The sequence below is a fragment of the Hippocampus guttulatus genome, chromosome 4 (genome assembly GCF_054856545.1).
Source record: "Hippocampus guttulatus isolate MCC_2025c chromosome 4, RoL_Hgut_1.0, whole genome shotgun sequence".
NCBI lineage: Eukaryota > Metazoa > Chordata > Actinopteri > Syngnathiformes > Syngnathidae > Hippocampus > Hippocampus guttulatus.
Genome location: NC_141264.1, coordinates 21,526,510 through 21,546,551, shown reverse-complemented (window position 1 = coordinate 21,546,551; position 20,042 = coordinate 21,526,510). Strand labels below are relative to the sequence as shown.

The following is a 20,042-nucleotide window of genomic DNA, read 5'->3' as shown; positions in this document are numbered from 1 at the left end:
ATTTCAAGGTATTAACACTATTTTAAACAAATCAATTGACAGGACTTCAAATGGATTTCCTGATTTGCGCATACCTTCTCATACTCGTCCTCGGCGGGGTTGTATTTGCGTAGCCACTCGGCCAGGGGTTTATCCTTAAAGGAGCCGGTGACGCCATATTCCACCTGGATCTTTCTCAAGGTGTCGGAGGATGGCACCAGCTCCACCATTCCTGCGACCAACAACCGCAATTTTTCAGAAAGGTATTTTCACGAGAGCTGGAAAGGCTTGTAAGTTGTTTGCTACCTTTGTCCTTGCCCGTGGAGATGCATTTGAAGTTCACAATGCGAAGGTCCAGTCCTTCTTGCAGCCAGATGCGGTCCATGATGCGGATCATTTGCAGCGCCAACATGTCCTGCCTCAGATCTTCTCCGACCTAACGTGATCACAGTCAAATACGCAGAGGTGGATTTAGATTGCGGATCCGAGTGTTCGATTCCGATTTATTTCGTGTTCTAGTTGCATGTACATTTTCGAGTGACACATATCTGATACACTGACACAATACAAATGGCATGTGCAGATGTTCAACTGTTATTTCAACTCCAGGCAACCAGGGGGAGCAGTGTACAGTCAACACTAAGTTCTAATGACAACAATGCTAACAAGAACCAGGGATGTGATAATTGAAACCCTGTTTGACTCCTAGCATGTTTCTTCCAAGTGTGTGGGTGTGTGTGTGGGTGTGTGTGTTGTACCTTGAACATAACATTGATCTCCTCTCCCAGTGGGTCAGCATTAACCAGTGCCAGCTTGAGTGGGAGAGCGTTGGAGTTGAAGAAGGAGCAGGCCTGCCCACACAAACAAGTTTTACTTTTGTTTATTTTACATTCAAGCAAAAGCGCCTCAATATATCCCCTCTGTGCGTATGTGTCTTACTTTGATGTTGAGTTCCTTGGCCACCAGACTGGGAAAGAGAGGAAGTCGGCAGCTACTTCTCTGGAAAAAGGTCTGAACGGTTTCAAGGCCCTCCAGAAGAGCCACCTGAAAACACAAACGCACACAAACACTGGCAACAATGTGTTGAAGACAAGGATGGGGAAACGCATGGCGGGGGGCACATGATGCCCACTCTATGAATCTGGACCACCAAGCATTAATTATCAAGAGGCGTGTCATATTTAATTACGGACAGAAAATAATAGTTGTGCAGTGAAATTGGTTCGTTAAATTTGGTTGTATGTTCTATTCATGTTCATTTTTTTTTGTATTACCGCTGTAAATAATACAATTAAATAATCAGATTAAACCATTTTATTGTTCAAATGTAATCTTTGACATATATGCGAAAATTTAAAAAAAAAGAAAAAGGGGGGACTCCATCTATTCATAACCTGGCCTATCTGTCCATTTAAAAAACAAACATACATGGCCCTTGTTTCAAGAGAAATGTCGTGGAAACCAAGGTCAAACCCAAGCCGTCATACTGCACTGATCGAATTTTGCATTGTATAACCTTTCGCGATTCCACCTTCTTAATGAAAGGCGGGCAGGAAGACAGACTTACCTGCCGCGTGGACCCGCCGGCCTGTCTCACCCTCTCGGCCACGGCGCCAAGTAGTGTGACCAGCTGCGTTTGTTTCTCCAGCTCGGCCCGTAGTTTGGTCCCGCACAAGCACAGCAAGGCACCAAGCACGCGCTCGTAACGCCGCCCCCACGCCGCATCCTGCACGGCGTCCTTGAGCAGCCTGTCAACAACACATTTAACAAAAGACATTTCTTCTTCAATGTCACAAAATAGACATACCGACTATCAGGTCAAAATTGAGCAACACTTTCATTTCATTTGACCTTTTTTGTGCATTTTTGTCAGATGGTCTATTTATCAAAGGATAAATTATGTTTTTCTTTTACTGTCCAATGACTTTGCTCCAGTATTTGGCCTCTCTCATCTAGCTCAATAATAAAAGTGTGTGTCCTGTGTTTCTGTTATGTACGAGCTCACCAGTAGAGGTAGTGTGCGATGTTGATGTTACCGAGTGCCCTGGAGAGCAGCAGCATGACGAGGGCGCTCTTGAGGTGACACTCAAACTTTAAAGCCTGTGAGTGGGGACAGTCCAAGTAATTTGTGGTGCAAAGTTGCTCGGTGGACGCGGGTCGTGAACTTGTATCAACAGCAGTACCTGCACCAACTGCGGTAGGTAGTCAGCCAGCTCGTCATCGGTACTCTTCTCAACCCAGCTGACAGCCACCCGCCTCACCTCGGTGTCAGCAAACCTGCGCACGCACACACACACACACACAGTTGATGACTTCACACAAACCCCGCAGCCGTATATACGAGGTATAAATGGGAAAACAGCGCGTACTTGGAGTCGAGAAGTTCCAGCGCAGTGACAGGCGGCAACGGGGGCCAGTGGTGAAGCAATGAGTGGATGTGAGCCATGCTGGCCCAGTCCCAACTGGGCGCGCTGGCCAGCACCTTGGGCAGGCTGCTGGGGTGATCCCTCCGGCAGTGGAGCCGTTGGTCCCAGAGGAGCTGGTGGTCAGCCCGCCTTAGCCTGCAGGGGGGAGGACCACATGTTAGGGACTATCTTACTAAAATCAGCTCTCCTTTTTGGAGAGGGTTTTGAAATGAGTTAACCGATCCTCCATGGACCAATGAATGCTTCAAGACATGCGTGTGACGTCATCGTGTAAGAGCCAGGGAAGTGTATTTACTCAAACAGTGTCCATGGGAAATAATATTTTTTTTATATTTTCCTCAAGAATAAATAGAACTTTGTGATTGAGATGATACGATGCAGTCATCTACAGCTGACCCCCCTGTATAAACTATATACTGCTCTCCTGGGATCAGGCGAACACCATAGCACAAAGAGGGCAAACACAAAAGCCTTGTGCCCACACGGGCCGGAGACACGAATGGCAAAAAAGCGTTTGCGGGCGGCGATGGCTCAATAAGAGAGCGCTCTGTGTTCGAGTGCCAGTTGTGGTTTTGGGCAGCAGGGGAGGAGATTTGCCTGCAGCTGGATCAGTTAGAAAACATGAAACAGGGATATGTGCTTCGGCGTTAGCATCCCAGTTTTGTGAATAGCTAAACCATCAGTAGAGTACTTAACATACTCTTCTTTTTTTCTGACTTTAGTATGGAAGCTGTTCCTTTTTTTGTTGTTGTTAATTTAAGTTGATGGTGTTTTTTTTAAAGATGCGTTTCCTTTACCCAAAATTGGATGCTCGGCTGCAGATTTTCTCCAGTTTTCGTCGGAGGTCAGGATCAAGCTCCTCCTTTGGGCTGGGCTCTGGCCTGGGAGGTTCCTGAGGCCCCACATACAAAACATCCAGCGCAGAGTTGGGGAAATCCACCTGTTGGCGATACCCTTCAGTTACTCACAAGTCATATTCAAGCTGACACATGGCAGCCATCTTATGAATCCCCAAAACAAAACAAAAACAAGAACAAAAAAAAACCCGAAACAAAAACAAACAAACAACAACAATAGACCACTTTGGACAAAGTATGGTCCGCAAGCCATATGTAGGACATTCTCTTCTTTAATCCAGCCCACAAAGCGTTTACAGTGTCTTGTTGCTGCATTCATTCAGAACCCCTCCACCCCCTGCAAAAATATATTTTTTAAATATTTCATCTCATTGAAGAGGTTTAATAGTAAATTAATGTGTAAAATTAACTACATCATACATGCACATTTAACATGTTTGCATGAAATAATTGTTTCATAAATATTAAAATAAAAAAAATAACTATTATGATGTCATTGAAATTAATTAGTTTACATATAGAAAGATTTACTCATCTGCAAAGGCTGTCCGTTTTTCCAAAAAAAAAAAAAAAAAAAAAAAAAAATCAAATATGGCCCTCAGGCAACTCATGCACATCACTATCTTACTAACCTGCAGCACAATTCTCTCTACAGGCATCTTTTTGCGGCTGCCCGCAGAGCCGGCGGCGGCTCCCTGCACAGACGCCCACAAACACAACAGCCGGGTGCCCCTGGCGAGAACCCTGTGAAGCACAGCCAGTCTCAAATCATCGGCGTTGTGCAGGACTTGGGACTTGAATTGTGACAAGATGGACTATTTCCTACCGTCTGAAGTCAAACAGTGGCATTGACACTTTGCCCAGCATCTCCGGTGCCTTCCTCTGTTTGTTGGAGTCTGGGGAGCCTCCAGCATTCTGGTTGAGCACACCATACAGAGTCAGGCTCAGGATGGACTCCCTCGGAAGCACCGCCACGGCGATGGGGAAATTGATCCTTGAATAAAAAGGGAAAAAGATGATGAGAGAAACGGTATATCAAAGTGAATACTCGTGGATTCATCACTTACAGCTCGTCCCATTTTATGTGGTAGAAGTAGCTCTTGTATGTGCCAACTCGCTTGGATTGCACCGGCTTGAAAAGGTTCTTGCCGTTGTGGGTGAGGAAACACACCAGGAAGTATTTCTCGTAACTGTAAGGAAAGGAAGACAAAAAAAAAAAAGACATTACAGGACACTAATTGCCAGCCTTTTGTGGCATCTCATTAATATGCCTTAAGACAAGTTTGGCCTCAACGCGCTATTAAGCAGTCAGTGACAATGCTGATGCCAATATCCCCACAAAGGCTCCTTTGTTTTCTCTTAGACATCCGCCTGTGCCCCCACACACACCTGAGAACAAGTCTAATTTTAACACGTGTGCGTGGGTGCGGCAACCTCCAGACAGGAATTCTGTAGATTGCAGTTTCATCACCCTGACACGTTTTCACTTTTATATACTGATTTCAATGACATTTACGAAACACGAATTGCGCTCGGAAACGCTGGCCATTTCCTCCGTCAACATTGCAACGTTTGCCAAACCCTTTAAGTAAGGGGTTTCAAATCATGGTTTTACGGTAAGGTAACATGTTCAAACTACAGTTTGTGTTCAATTAAAAGCCAGTGTTGGGGGTTCTAATTCTGGGTGAGGGTTTGTGGCATGTTCGCTACTTTCCTTCCTTCCCTCACAAGCTTTCTCAAACAAGTGTATACCTACGTTTTGGTCCACCCTGTATATTCATTTCTTCACACTGAATAAATATAATATACAAGTTCAGGGAGCGAGAGATCGACAGGCGGATCGGTGCAGCGTCTGCTGTGATGCGGACGTTGTATCGGTCTGTCGTGGTGAAGAAGGAGCTGAGCCAAAGGGCGAAGCTCTCAATTTACCGGTCGATCTACGTTCCAACCCTCATCTATGGTCACGAGCTATGGGTCGTGACCGAAAGAACGAGATCCCGGATACAAGCGGCCGAAATGAGTTTTCTCCGCAGGGTGTCCGGGCTCTCCCTTAGAGATAAGGTGAGAAGCTCGGTCATCCGGGAGGGGCTCAGAGTCGAGCCGCTTCTCCTCCACATCGAGAGGAGCCAGATGAGGTGGCTTGGGCATCTGATTCGGATGCCTCCTGAACGCCTCCCTGGTGAGGTGTTCCGGGCATGTCCCACCGGGAGGAGACCCCGAGGAAGACCCAGGACACGCTGGAGTGACTATGTCACCCAGCTGGCCTGGGAACGCCTCGGGATCCCCCGGGGAGAGCTGGAAGAAGTAGCTAGGGAGAGGGAAGTCTGGGCTTCCCTGCTAAAGCTGTTGCCCCCGCGACCCGGCCCCGGATAAGCGGTAGAAGATGGATGGATGGATGGATGGATACAAGTTCAGACCCGATGCTGAGATCTCAAACAGTGTCACAAATGAAACAAAATGTGAAATTCTGCGCTCCGTGGCATCTGCGTTGGCCGCTCCGTCACTATCCCGGGCCTTCCCTGTGGCCGCAACAGATGGATGACATACAAGCCAAACGCACACACAACGCGACCCCAACAAGAGAGCGTCACGGGACAAAAATGTCTGGCTACTCCTTTGTGGATGGAAAAACAGCAACAACGTTTGCCACCGGCTTAAAATAGAGCCAGGCATGGAGTATGCAGAAGCCGGTTATTAGGATGGAAATTGCTACTGAGACGGAAAAAAAAAAAAGTTCGACAAGTTTACATGGTTTAGGCAATGACTCGTGGGAAATGATTTGGTTCTACTTAATTAGTTTGTAAATTACAGTGACAGCCAGAGGATGAAAGGCTCTTTGACAAGCTGATGAAGCGACATGACATTTTCCACCAGCGTCCACCTGCCATTCATCCAACAGAACAAGAGCCGTGAACAGATTTGACAAGGAGTGAATACATTTGAGAGTAAATTGAGATGAGATCATCATGATTTTAGCAGATATCGTTGATATGACATTTTTGTTTAATGGTGTGCCGTGAGATTTTTTTTACAAGCAAAATATGGCCAAAAAAAAAAAAAAAGATTGGGATACATTGGGTGCAGGTCAGAACTCAAATCAGATTTTCATTCTAGTTATTTTGTGACATCACACCGTTTCTAAATTCCCGTCGTTGTTTAAAATAAAGTCACAGACATTTTCTGTGCCCTTCAGGCTTTTGTGGCCACCAAGGTAACTGCTGATTTTGTGGTTCCAGATGCGCGACAAGAGTTGAGAATGGAAAATTTGTCCGTGTTCGTTCCAGGCACGCATGCATGCGCGAGATAAAGCCAGGTTGAAATCCGACACTGGCGTGGAAAAAAACAAGCTGCGGGAAGCAATGCTGAAGTGGTTTTCTAATATGTGTGCCTTGAAAACAGATGTCAGAATGACATTTTTTCCTCTCATCACTTATTCTAATTGATATGATGCACATACCAGCCATTTGGTACTAAATCCATATGCATCTGTGTTTACCTGCTGACCCAGTTGGCCGGGATGCCGTGCAGGGCAAAGACGGTGAACTGGAGGTGGTCCGTAGTTCCTGAGGCTTCTTTGCTGCTCCGCCGCTCCTTTGCCGTTTCGCCATTGAGCGAGGGCGAGCTGATGGAGGTGGAAGGCGCGCAGAAGGAGCGCAGGTAGAGCTTGGCCAAGTCGTAAACGGCCTGGGTGAGCAGCGCCATGCTTTCGTCCACTGGGCTGGCGTGCCCTGATGAGGAGTCAAAAATGGATTCGGTGTTGTGAGTTGTACTTCACTGCTGTGGAGGGGGGTCGCACCTCCCAGTCATTATATTTGTTGCAAATCTAAATAAATAGGTTCACGAAAAGCAGCAGGTGCGGACAAACTTGATTTTTAACAGGGACAGATTAATTCGTTAAAGTTCAATTAAATTGTCGGCAACACTGCCTATTTTATTGTGATAAACTAATGACTCTCATTTTAATTGTACTATTGAATAGAATTCAAACAACTATTTTTTAAAATTTTATGTATTTGTAAAATTGCTTAATTCACTTCGATTTTAATTTTTTTTCTATTTTCTATTCACAATAAATTTGCGAAATTTTTTAGCAAAGTATATGAAGACAAATTAGGGGTGCAACGATCAATCACCTACTTAATCAATTTTTAAATTAAATTGCAATTATTTTTCCATCACACTGGGGAACACAATTTTTGTTGAGTCAGGTCTGACAGCTGTTTTAAAATAATTCTGAGGTGCGGAATCAAAAACTGAGCTCTGTTTTTCACTACCATGTCAAGCGAGACCATGGTTTTCCCAAAAACATACGATTCGGATCAAGTGTATAAATGTTTATGTAAAAAAAACATAAAACACCCTCAAAATGAATTTATGTCCTGTTTTTAAAGAACTGGATGGAAATTAAAACATGATTAATCAATGATTAAAATAATGCATAAGTGAGATGGTGAATTCAGGTTTCTTGTTGGCTGTTTGCCACCCCCCCAAAGAAATGTTTTGAATTAAACTACTAGAATAAATGCTCATTCATTGAGATTGCATCTGTTTACAACACTCTGCACTTATTTTAATTTTGGTTAAACCTTCACTACGTTCGAAACAACACCGAGAGCCGTTCCAGTGATTCTGAAAAAAACGCAGGTGGCACATTTCAATGCAATTTGTCAGTGAGTATGGTTCTTACCATTAGCTGTCTGCCCAGATGATGGGGACCCCATCTAAAAGGTAAGGCACGATCATTTTCAAGGAGCATATACACACACACATCAACAACTATGATGTGCCTGTGTGTGTGTGTGTGTGTGTGTGTGTGCGCGCGCGCTTTAAAGCTCACCATCGGCGAACGCGTCCTGGGCAGGTTGACGGAGTGTCGCAGTCTTTTGATGGCCTCTGCGATAGCCTGAGTCTCCACTTCATCCAGAGCGCAGCAGAAGTTCTTCACCGTCTGCACCACCCGGTCCACAGTCTTGTACTGGGTACTCTGAATTTAGAGATGCAGACGTGTTACCTTGGGTGTTCCAACAGCTAATACGTCATTAGCTTGACCGTATTCAAAAGCTCAACGGGGGGAACGAGGAAGGAGTACAGCAAAGGCAGAGTGGCCCAATTGAATTCATTCTTACGTGAGTTTCAAACACATGTCCTGCTAAGAATCAAAAACCGTGTACATTGTTCAACCTTCATTTTCATCCCAGACTTGCAGGACTACCTCATTTTGTAGGCAGATGTTGACTTGGTTGTGATAACCTTCCAGGTAATCGGTCAGACCTTGTCTGGAGGCACAGAGGGAAAGAGAAAGTTAAAAGTTATGTCCATGTACAGTACAGGAAAAAAAACGTTCCCAATTCGTTTAGGAAGTTTGTTGGCAGTCTTGAACTTGTGCAGAGATGGGTTTTTTTTATTTGTTGTAAATAATTTGTTAAGTCTGCTTTGCCTTGCGTTTTTTATTTTTTATTTTTTAAAGTGGAGATGACTAGAACAGTAAATTTCCCTTGTGGATGAAGAAAGTAGTAAGTAATATACTATGTACAGGAGGCTTCAGAATATTTTTTTCAGATTTTATTTTTCTCAAGCTGCTCAACCTCCCCTGAAGTCCCCTGGTGCCTGCCAGTGAACATTGCAAAACCGGTGCCTTAGAGTTGATCGAGTCAATGTTGGAAAGAGCTTCCATGATGTTCCACCTCTTTCGTTCAACATCTTCGAACGTGGTCGTATTCCAACATTATTTCGTCCCATTCCAAACCATTTCCTGGATCACATCATCTTCCTCACTCACACGAGTTTACGGCCTTCTTACCTTGTGGCGGTCTCCTTAAATGGTCGCTCCACATAGCTTAGGTGTTTGTCCAAATTGATGGACGCGTTGTCATCATCCACCTGAGTTGGCACAAAAAACAGGAAAGATTAAGCAGCTGATCATGGAATTTTATTTTATTTTTTTTAAACACGAGGTGAGTAGGATCGCCAGATTGAAAGTGAGGATGACTGATGGGACTGCGAGAGCGGTTAAACAGGACATTTCAGTGGACATGGAAATGACTTACAGTGCGAGCCAAGTCCCGTCTCATGGTGGAATGAGAGAGAAGCTGTAATGTGATCTCATTCTCCCACTTCCTGCAGTTCTGGACGTACTCATGGCTGCCCAGGCTGTGTTTACTGTGACGCGGGACAACACAGATGCAAGGTTACGCTAAGCCTTAATAATGAATGGACGCTTAGAATCGAGATGGGGACACGGAATGACGCCATGAGACAACCGTCAGTGAAAGTGAAACGTCGCGTCAGGAAACTAGCTCACTTCTGCAGCACTTCCTCCCGGCCGCACACTTTGAGGAGGTAGCTGGAGAAGTCCACCTGGTCCAGGTCGTCGTGAACCCAGCAGAGCGTCTGACTGATCAGGAGCTCCACCGGAGAATTCACTGCGGCGTGAAAAAAAGAGCGACTGTTGAGCAGATAAGAAATGCAGCGGCGAGGGCAGAGGCAATGCGGGTGGACATGATTTAGAAAAGAACCAATTCCTGTTTTAGTAAACACCTGAAAGTGAAAGGGAAGCAGGCAAGAAAATAACGCATCTAACTTAGCGGCGAATGATTTTATTGTTCATTTTACACTCGACGGTCACGAGTTGAGCTGCAACGCTCACTGGACACTTCATTAGGTACACATGCGGTATTTCAACGTGCCAACGGGTCAATCCGGTTTGCCTCTTGGTGCCATTTTGTGTATTTACGACGCAAGTACTTATGGTCCAAAGAGGGTTGTCCCGTGACATTCAACACATACAAGACTTAACTTTACGACTAGGTTGATGACCTATTTTTTTTAAGTTTCTTGCCGAAATGTAAAAAAAGCATTGAGCGGGAGATTATATTTCAATTTAATCATGGGCTGGGTCGACAAATTTGAAATTTGAATTACCGCCGCCAAGAGTACTGGAAGGAAAGGTATCAGGTGATTTTTTTTCCCCCATTAAATGAGTCAGGCAGCAGGCATGTTTCGGATCCTGCCTTGGTGGAGGCCTCACTTTCGCTATCCACTTTCAAAGTGGAATGCACGAGGAAATCCAGGAAGATTTCCGGTGGGATACATTGTGGTCCGCCATGTTGATCTAGTTATATTTTATAAAAGCAACATTTTTGATCCCGTTCTTGCAATCGATTATTCTTTAAACCGTACCTGCGTTTCTGACGTTGTGGACACACGCATTTCGTTCCAACCTTCCTAATGGACATGCCAAGTTTTTGAATGGGCTAATAATCCAAATCAAACCTGTTCTTGGTTCGAAGTGAGTCACAGGAGCAGAGCGTTCCTGAAGTGTATTTCACGGCATAGGTTGTGCAGTAGGTGTAGTTTGTTGACAAAAACAGAAGCAGATTTTGGTACGTTAGCATTTTTGAAAGTGGCTGCATTATTGTACGGATGCAAAGCCAGATAAAGTGCGGTCGTAAGTGAGGCATTCACAAAGATGGAGACCACCCCGGATCCAGTAATAACAGCCCTCCACCCACCAGAGGAATGGAGGCTATTTCTTTTCAGCCCAGAATTGGAGCTCACAGTCAGGATAAGACATGGTGGGCACGCGCCACAGATTTTGGGACCCTGAGCTAGCGAGAGAGAGAGATCCCAACAGGGCATTTTTAGTTGGAGGCAAACGAAGTGCCTCGCTTCAGTAAGGAACACATTTAACGGCATTTCCAGTGCATCGGGTCACAAAATATCCCCAAAAAAGGAGGTAGACCATTTGGAAGTCAACATAGGCAGGATGACGAGGCGAAATGGGGAAGCTGGGAAAGTGCTTTTGGAGAAGTTGGGAAGGAAGGAAGTTTCTTTTTCTTGAGCAAGGGAACAGTAGGTCAGTCGGTCAGATGCAACACATGATGCGGCTGAAGCCTATAAGAACTGGAATTCAGCCGTCAGCAGGATTGATGGTATGTTCTACACACCAGGCAAAAATATTTATCTTCAGAGAGCCAGAAAGACACAGGAGGTGCGTTTAAAAGCCTAACTATATTTTAAGTATTTTTGTACCCCTTGCTCAAATCACCTAACAGGCCAAGGAGTGAGCTTAGTGTCGGGGGTGTGTGAGGTGTCAGCTGCAATCCGTTTCTCCTGGGAAGGAAAACAAAATTGTTCGGAGCCCTTGAGATGAGGCGAAAACAGAGACGCTCCCGACTGAGAATACATTTCGACGCAACAGGAACGCCGTGTACTTCCCATGAGACAAGAGGGTGTGGGAAAAAAAAAAAAAAAGACAAAAATGGGAGTGAAGAGTTTGGCCAATTTCCTCCTAATCAGCACGCAGTCACTGACCTCAATTTCATAAAAGATCATCTGGGAACAAATGCCATCGAGGAATCAAACATTTTGTCCCTCTCGGAACTTACCATCACAGGTAAAGGTCACCGGCTGCTGAGAGTCCGAAATCTCAATGGACACCTTTACGGAGCAGCTGGTGTCCCCCCCAGCGTCCCTTTGGGCGATTACGGGACTGCGGAAGTAGCCGGGGTTGGTGGACGTATCGACGTGAGGGAATTTGGAGCGCAGGCTGCAAGAAGGGACCCAAAAATTAAAATTGTGTGTGTGTATGCGCACGCATATATATTTCTGCCTTGAAGAGATAATGGCGAGACAAGAAGAAGGCGAAAGATTTCCGCAAAAGCATGTCAGGTAAATAAAAATCTAAACAAAACCCCAAGTATGAATACAGGCTATTATAAACATTCCTGGGAAGGGTATCAAGTACTTGAGGTTTTGGTCCGTTTGCAGCAGGGCCGTCCCTATTCATGTACAGCCCAGGTGTCAAACTCAAGGCCCGGGGGCCAGATTTGGCCCGCCCCATCATTCTATGTGGCCCGCCAAAGCAAATGATGTATCAAACGTCATGTTTCTTGATAAATACCAACAATGCAAATGGACTTCACTTTTAAAAATGTTGAGATATTGCAAGAATTTCTTTGCTTCCAATCCCTCTTTCAAAACAAATTAAACATTAGAAAGCATTTGAAAACTAATTTAACATGATTACTGGTCCCCGATTTCAAAACTAGTCTTTCATATAATTGTGGCGTGTTTGTAATCTGAGACAACCAAACGTTTATTTGACGTCGCACTGTGAACTTCAGTCAGTATGGCCCTCCGAAGGAAACCCGAACTACGATGTGGCCCGCAACCAAAATGAGTTTGACACCCCTGACGTACAGTATAAAGTTTGACAGCCAATGAAGCATCAGCGATGCTGCCCAGACGTCATACCTCGCCACGTCTTTGCAGAAGGCCACCACCTCCAGGTTCTGAGCGTCTTCTTGCTCCAGGGCATCATTCTTCACTAGACCTTTTCCTTTGCCCTGAATGTGCCAAAACACACACATGTACACGCAGTGTAGGAATTAGAAACACACACGAAAAAAAAACAAAGAGGAACAACCCAGATGAGAATTTGAATACACCACGGACCGCTCTGATGTCAGCTTTCAGGGTTTGAATTCCAAGAATGTTGATGGCGCACGATGACTATGAATAAAGTGAATTAGAGCGTGACATCTTATTTTACTCATCTGCTCTAAATTGTAGAAGGCATGATTTATTTGTTATTAGGCGGGATTAAAAAGGGCTGAATGATTCAGACAAAATCTCCAAAGCGTTGGCGAAGAAACCTGGAACCGGTTCCTCTCAAGCACGCACACAATTGTAAGATAAGCGGCTTACTGCCGGGAAATTGCAGTAACACTTGGTGCTATTTTACGGAACAGGCTGACTCGAGGAATGCAACTTCCCGGGGCACAGGAAATGCACAGCGCAAAGAGCCCGGGCTCTGCAAAGTGCTCAGTCACGGCTTTGGGAATGTGTGACTACGACATCAATGCTGGTGAGGGGAAAAGAGGACCAGGAGGAGGAGGAGTAAAAAGAAGAGGGGGGGGGGAGGTGTAAAAATGCTTGGAATGTGGATGCAATCGTAATTTCCTCCCATTAGAAACTTCTTGATTTAACACACAGAAGCACAAGTTGGACTGCAAGTGTGTCACAATAACACAAAAAAAAGACACAACGGGTCATCCCGTTCATAGTGAACCCTGTCAAACACTTTAAATCGAATCTCATGAGGCTTTGTCCTGAGCTGTTGTTCCTTTAAGGCATATTTGCTATCGCCTGTTTTCAATGACGGACAATGTGAATGAGGAGACGGCGTTAAAGCGCTTTGAGTATTCTGTAGGTAGAAAAGCACTGTATCGGTAAAAGCCTATTTACCACTAACAAAAAGCTTAGGGATAGTCACAGATCTGCAGCTTTCAAATATTTTAGGAGTGAGTATTCTCCCGATTATTCCATTGATATATCATCCCAAAAAATTATTACCGGTAAATACAAAAAGTGAGATATGAAGTGCAGGTGATGTGGGCGTCAATAAATGAGCGTGACGAGTTGGCTGGACGCGTTGAGTAACTCGGTATAGCATGTCAATCGGGGAGTTTTAACAGCGGAGCTGCGTCTCGCCGCATGGAAGAGAGAGAGACACGCCACACACATTCGTGTCGGCCCTCGCAAATTACCGCTGCTGAGGTGACAATTTTTAAAAGTTGCCCCGGGGGCTTTTTCGAGCGACATTATTGTAAGCAAAAACAAACGCAGGCTGAATCAAACAAACAGCGGAGAGCGAGACAGGCCCGCCTTTGTTCAAGCGCTCATGTGATTCCCACGTTGGCTAAAAAAAGCCTTGTCCCTTTCATCACTGTGATGTGTCGCCGTGCCGCTGGTGCAAAGTGATGAAGACGCCGACCGTGGGGAAGGCCCGTGTTCACAAGATGAGTTGGGAATGTGACAAAATGGGCGGAGCGTCACCGTCAGAAGCGCTGTAAGTGATATTTGGCGCAAAATAGCACCTTGCGACCAATATACAGTATTTCCGATACGAACATACTTTCAAGGGGATATATTAACAAGAGGTATACAATGGATGGGACTCGGCAGACATTTAATTGGGAGAATTGTTTCAAATTGGGATCAATTAAAGAGCAACATCTCCCAAATCAAGTGCATGATGTCTTTGTTGTGGGTGCGTGCTATATACGAGGCCGATGGCGTGCGATGTTATGACACATCACGTACCGCTCTATGGCATCACGTAATTACCGGGTCGTCCCGTGTTAGGCTTTCAAACTGCAAGCGGAAGCGGTCGGAGGCGATCACAACCCGCCTCCGATGGCGTGCTGGTGGACACGGATCGATATTGGCCAGTGAGCCTTTCCCACTGCCCAAAAAAGCGTGTTTACCCGTGGTTTTGCGGCAATGGGAAAGGGGTATTACATTTTAACTCATTGTGGTTATTTTTGGATGTGGAATATACTGTCGTAAAAAAATGTTTAGCAAGTTAAACCGAGGGTGCCCAACAGTTTTTAACCTAAGATCGACTTTTCAAGTAAACCAACATCCCGCGATCGACCCAATGCCACACGCAAACGCATACACTCACGCGCGCATTCATTGCACGCACAGGCCCCGTCAACACGGAGTCGGAGATCACACAAAAATCAATAGATTTGCATCTCTAGCAGTTCATTATCCACTTTGATGATGGATGAAAACAATGGCTGAAAAGACGACAAAGCAGTCGGCAGAAAACATCTGCCTCTTGTTCGCAAACATGCACGTCAATGCAGCCAAGTACTTGTTGCAAGCTGTTCGTTCCGTCATCAGAGGAACCAGCGAGACTCAAAACAAATCAGCTTCCTCTTTCGATCAGGAAATGAACGTGGGGTACAATTTGCCCTTCGTGCGATGGACTCAAATCTTCGCACAGAGACTTTAGCTTCATTAACAAAGAGCAAGGACGAGGAAAAAATAAACCTAATATGTAAGAAGTCTGGCCTGCTGTTGATCTTTTTTTAATGTTCTTTTGTATCTCTTGGCCGGTAAACAAGGTGAAATTTTATGCGTTCTGTCAAGTGACTCATACAGTTGTTGACATCCCGGCTCAGCAACGGCAAGCATCCACTCTGCTAAGTGCACTGCAGCATACGTAAGGTGTAATTAGAGTATTGAATAAAAGATCAGAAGAGTCTGGCTTGGGGGTGGGGGGGGGGGGGGGGGCGGGGTCTGCAAGTGTGGGAGATGCAAGTTCAGACGGTTCATTGTACTCCTGTCTGACGTCAACACTCACTGAATTTAAGATGAAATTGCCCAAGCAGATTAAAATCAGCACAAAGACATTTCGACAGGCAGACTGGCAAGCGGGAACACGCTCGATCCGTCTGCGATGGCAAAAACGCTGTTGCGTTTGTGGTATGTCCTCAACTAAAATTTTGCCGACACTTCAAGGGAGGTGCGTCATCTGAGGCAGTGATGCATTATAGCACTTTGACTACATTTAAAGCGAGTGGCATCGTTTGGAAGCGCGCTTTCGGATATAACCAGAAGCAGTTTTAAGAGCGAACAAAGTCAATAAATAAATAATCGATCACAGTTGTTTTTCGGTTATAGGTACCATCATGTGTTTACTTTGGTCCTTCAATGACGGCAAATTAGTGACGTCGCAAAAAGCGATTGCAGACGTAACGACAAACGATTACAGTATACCCCCAATTTTGTGAAATTCATTTGAGTAGAGTTACGGCCGCTTTACCCAACATTGGCAGGAAACATTTGAACTCCTACACATAGTGAAGTGCAAACCAAAATATTGAGTAAAACTGCACAAAACTTGAAAGTTCAAATGACTGCACGATTTATATTTGTGCTGCCACATGTTGGTGATCCTCTGACACGTCTGTTGCCACGAAAAGTCGGTGAAGGCAAGTGACTTGATAGACTCATTTTAAATAACTGAGCGCAGATTCAGCCAAGTTGTTGGGGTAAAACCGATCCTTGACAGTGCAGTTTAGTTAAATATCACCAGGGGAAGAAACTCCACATCAGACGATTGTTGGGCATTGACATAGATGAACAATAAGCAGTGCTTTTTTGTCCGTCCATCCATCCATCCATCCATCCATCCTGTGACTATTTTAAGAGACTATCCCTTTCTTGTTTTTATATTCATGCACTAAGTTCAAATCATTGCAGGAATGACCGTTTCTGTATATCGCATAACCCCAAAAAAAAAAGTGAAAATCGCCACAAAACAGCACATGGTAATTTGGTCTTTTGGGTTAAAAAAAAACTGCAGAAATACCCGCAGCAATGTCCTGAGGCAATGTCCTAAATATTCCTCACAAGACCTCAGATTACTTGTGTTTGTAACCACAGATTGAGGAGAAAAAAAACAACCCATCTCATTCTAAAATAAGTAAAGAGTATGTGAACATCGAGATTGATGGGTTTCGTAGTAAAACGTTTTGGGAGGCCGAGTGACCAGCATTGACATACAAGAGTAGATGCGCTTTCACGTTGCCTGTAATAATATGTTCATCCATCCATTTTAGGGTCACGAATAGGACAAAGATTATACCAGCTGATTTGATGCCACTTTACCAGCGCGGGACCAACTTCGCTTTTTCATCAGCGCGATGTTCTGAAAACAACACGGCATTGAATGCATCAGTCTGCTGAATTGGTGATGATGTGTTGTAAGGATCCCCTTGAAATTGAGATGATGCATCTGACGCGGTTATCCATGAAATAAATGAAAAATACAACACCGTCCAGGGCTACGGCACGGCTACAGACTGTGCAAGCTAATGACGGAACATTTCTTTTTGAGGCATCAATAATGGTTTACATCACCTGCGTGGTTTCCAGTTCCCAAATTCAGAATTCCAGTACCCTTTTAAAATCTGATCACCTGATTACAAATAGAAGCCGCGGTGAAGTGCAGTGTAAAATGATTTCGAATCACAGCACACTGTGGCTCTCCTTTACCACATGTAAATAGTCTATTAACTCATTCCCTCCCAAAGACGTTTTTAAACGTCTTTTCAGACTTGGTCCAGAATTGGCTGGTACTGAATGAGTTAAACAAACCCAAAAATCACTTGAATATTCGCAAGTAGAGAAGCGTTTGTGTGTGCGTGCCTACCTGACTGTTTGCTTTATGTTGCGAGGAGGTTCCTGGAATGTTGAGCGAGTGGCTCCTCGTAACAGCGGCCCCAGTCGACGCCCTCCTCTGTTGCGATCGGCCCGACCCAGATGCCTTCCCTTCAAGCGGGTGACTGCTACTATTACTTTTCCCTTCAGTCTCCAGCACAGCGTCCCAGGGATCCCCAGCAGAAAGCCCCTGCGTCGCATCGGGATCGTCCCCCGGCGTGGCGCCCGCTTCCTCGTTGTCGGGTTTACGCTTAGTCAGCGGGTCCAGATCCAGCCAGTCGAAGCGGCCGATGCCCGTGGATTCCGCAGCCGCCGCCGGTTGCTGGGCCGCCGGGTTGGGTGCCAGGGAGGCAGAGCACGCCGGAGCGGAATCTAGGTCAGTGCAGGTCGCCTTGCCGTTCTTCAAGTATTCCGAGGTGCTGGCAATCTTATCAAAGAGTTTTGCCATCTCGGGGTCCACGGCAGGCGGCGGAGGGAACACCATGGTGGTGGCGGCGGTGGCGGCAGGTTGTATGGGAGTGAAGGCCAAGAAAGACGTCTGCTGGGCGGGCAGCGCCATGAAGGGCGACAGGGCTGGAGTGAAGCCATTCTGAAACGTCCCCGGCTTGGGGAACGGGGCGGAAGGGAACAAGGGTGCCGGCTGATGGGTGGGCGTGGACACAGCAGAACTCGACGGAGTGGACAGGATGGGCGTCCACTGGGAACCTTGGAAAGGAGATGAGCTACAGGTATGGCCACCGGGGTAGGAGGCGCTGAGGTTGAAGCCCAGCAGCGACGACGGGCGCGATACTTTACTGTTGGCCCCAAAGTTTTCATCTAAGAGGAGCTTCTCCAGCTCCTCGTTGGTCAGCTTGTCCACATCGATGTCCCTGAACTTGTTGGCCTCTGGCTGCTTCTTGGTCTCGGGAAACACAATGAGGTCCTTTTCTGGTCTCTTAGCGGCAGGCAAACGTTGAGAACATGCGGGAGCGGAAGCAACGGTTGCAGACTTGGGCTTGTTTGGCTTGGGGGAGGACCCCCCAGTGGGAGAGGAGGAAAAAGTGTGCCTTTTGTCCCTTTGGAGCTTCGCTAACGCTTCTTCTTCCATGCGCAGGGCTTCCTCTTTACCCACAAGCCCCTTTGGCTGGGGGACATCCAGCTTAAACCCATTACCTTTCGATATCTGGGCCATGGTGTCAACTGGGAGGTGCCATGAGCTTGACGGCTTTTTACATTAGGATTCCAAAGCAAAGCCTCATACACCTACAACAAAAGGACGCAGTAAAAATGTGAAAGAAACAAAAATTTTAATGCAGCTTTTTGGTTCTCAAACTTTGAAACCGCAACCACAATAACAACATTGTTAAAAGGAGACATAGGATGCATCACTGACAAAATTTAAAACAGTTCTCAGGTGTCTGACCGAAGGTTTAAAAGATGACAGCCCTCTTTAAAGCCTGATCGAAATGAGGGTCTTTTGAGGGGAGCCATCGTCTAGTGCGGCTTTTGCTACCACAATGGGTTGGAGCGAGGGGGTTGTGACAAAGCAAGCAGCTGCGCTAACTACGTACTACAAATATCCTACATCAAACATTTACACAAGGTGTTCTCATTTTACGAGTCTTTTCAAGTAGCCACGTAAACGTCGAGATGAGATAAGATGGGTCAGTAAGCGAGAATTTATTAATCATCTACTTCCCATTTCCAGTTACTCGAGCAATGACCAACTTCCTTTTGAACGCAGATCCTTGATTGAGTGCTTCAGTGACAGATATGCATTTGAGTTCATCCGCTGGCGCTGTTGAGCACTCAGTGAAGATGAAGACCTTTAAATTAGCTCTCACGCTAGCAAAAAGCTAGCTAAATGCAGAATGATTATTAGCTGCCAGGAGTGTATTCGGATTTAGTTCCAAAATGTGTCATTTCTTTTTCCGTATGGAAGGCGATCACAGAGTCCATCTTGCTAAACACTGCCAAAGATACGTTGAAAACTTTTGACCCGAGGTATCTGCTTCCAAACTGGGATATATGGACCAGCTGAGCCATGTAGTTTGATGGTTCATTTTCTGATCATGTTTACATACATGTTTTGACAAACGTGTTCTATGCAAGAGGAACCGCTTCTACTTGCGTCATCTGTCACGAAAAGTCTTTTTCTATTAGTTCTGTGAACGTTTATGTTTCAACATGATGTGCTTTTAAATGTTAGCGAAATGGCGTGTGAGAGGAATCTTACATTTTTACTGAGGCCATTTTGCTCAGGCCTACAGTGCATAATATTAAATTTATTGTATTATTTTGATGTCAAATTTGTGTTCTCCCATCATAATGAAGGTGACGTTAACCTCGGAGTTAGCAAGCTTAACCTCACAAGTGGTTCACTTTAACTAGCGCGTGTCAAACAACCACCACAACCTGTTAACCCCGCCGTCCCTTTTTCTTTTGGGGGGGGGGGGGGGGGACACACACTGGTCAAAGCTGCCATTCATCTCACCACCACAGGGTTGAGTGAGTTCCTTCCCTCGCCAGGCACTCCTAAAAGACCTCCCGCCCCCCTTGTTGCCCCGCTCCCCCACTGCACCCCTCCCATTGTGGTGGAGGAGGCTGGCTAGGGCCAGCGCTCGCCTCACACCATTGTGCGCCTCAAGAATTTGGCATACTAAGCAACCTGAGGGGTTTCTCTCTCTGAATCACTCTTGCGCTCTGGCGTGTAACTAGCGCTCGCAGCAACAAGGCTGTGTTATCAGCTGCGCTAACACCAGCGGGGAGTGACAGCAAACCT

The 20,042-nt window shown here is 45.7% G+C and overlaps 1 protein-coding gene across 1 annotated transcript in view; it reads right to left on the bottom strand.

Annotated features, from left to right (window-relative positions):
- pik3c2a (phosphatidylinositol-4-phosphate 3-kinase, catalytic subunit type 2 alpha) overlaps nt 1-20,042 on the bottom strand; it is a 30,387-nt gene that overhangs the window by 6,089 nt on the left and 4,256 nt on the right. Inside the window, exons 2-23 of the mRNA XM_086108798.1 lie at nt 17,274-18,523; nt 12,518-12,609; nt 11,650-11,810; nt 9,564-9,684; nt 9,310-9,421; nt 9,063-9,142; nt 8,475-8,538; nt 8,100-8,246; nt 7,950-7,983; nt 6,759-6,990; nt 4,330-4,452; nt 4,089-4,256; nt 3,895-4,006; nt 3,203-3,345; nt 2,349-2,540; nt 2,163-2,256; nt 1,985-2,079; nt 1,547-1,727; nt 919-1,023; nt 738-830; nt 286-415; nt 75-211 (exon numbers count right to left, since the gene is read on the bottom strand). Coding sequence (XP_085964924.1) covers nt 75-211; nt 286-415; nt 738-830; nt 919-1,023; nt 1,547-1,727; nt 1,985-2,079; nt 2,163-2,256; nt 2,349-2,540; nt 3,203-3,345; nt 3,895-4,006; nt 4,089-4,256; nt 4,330-4,452; nt 6,759-6,990; nt 7,950-7,983; nt 8,100-8,246; nt 8,475-8,538; nt 9,063-9,142; nt 9,310-9,421; nt 9,564-9,684; nt 11,650-11,810; nt 12,518-12,609; nt 17,274-18,452 — 3,795 coding nt within the window. The 5' untranslated portion in view covers nt 18,453-18,523. The remainder of the gene's footprint in view (nt 1-74; nt 212-285; nt 416-737; nt 831-918; nt 1,024-1,546; nt 1,728-1,984; nt 2,080-2,162; nt 2,257-2,348; nt 2,541-3,202; nt 3,346-3,894; nt 4,007-4,088; nt 4,257-4,329; nt 4,453-6,758; nt 6,991-7,949; nt 7,984-8,099; nt 8,247-8,474; nt 8,539-9,062; nt 9,143-9,309; nt 9,422-9,563; nt 9,685-11,649; nt 11,811-12,517; nt 12,610-17,273; nt 18,524-20,042) is intronic.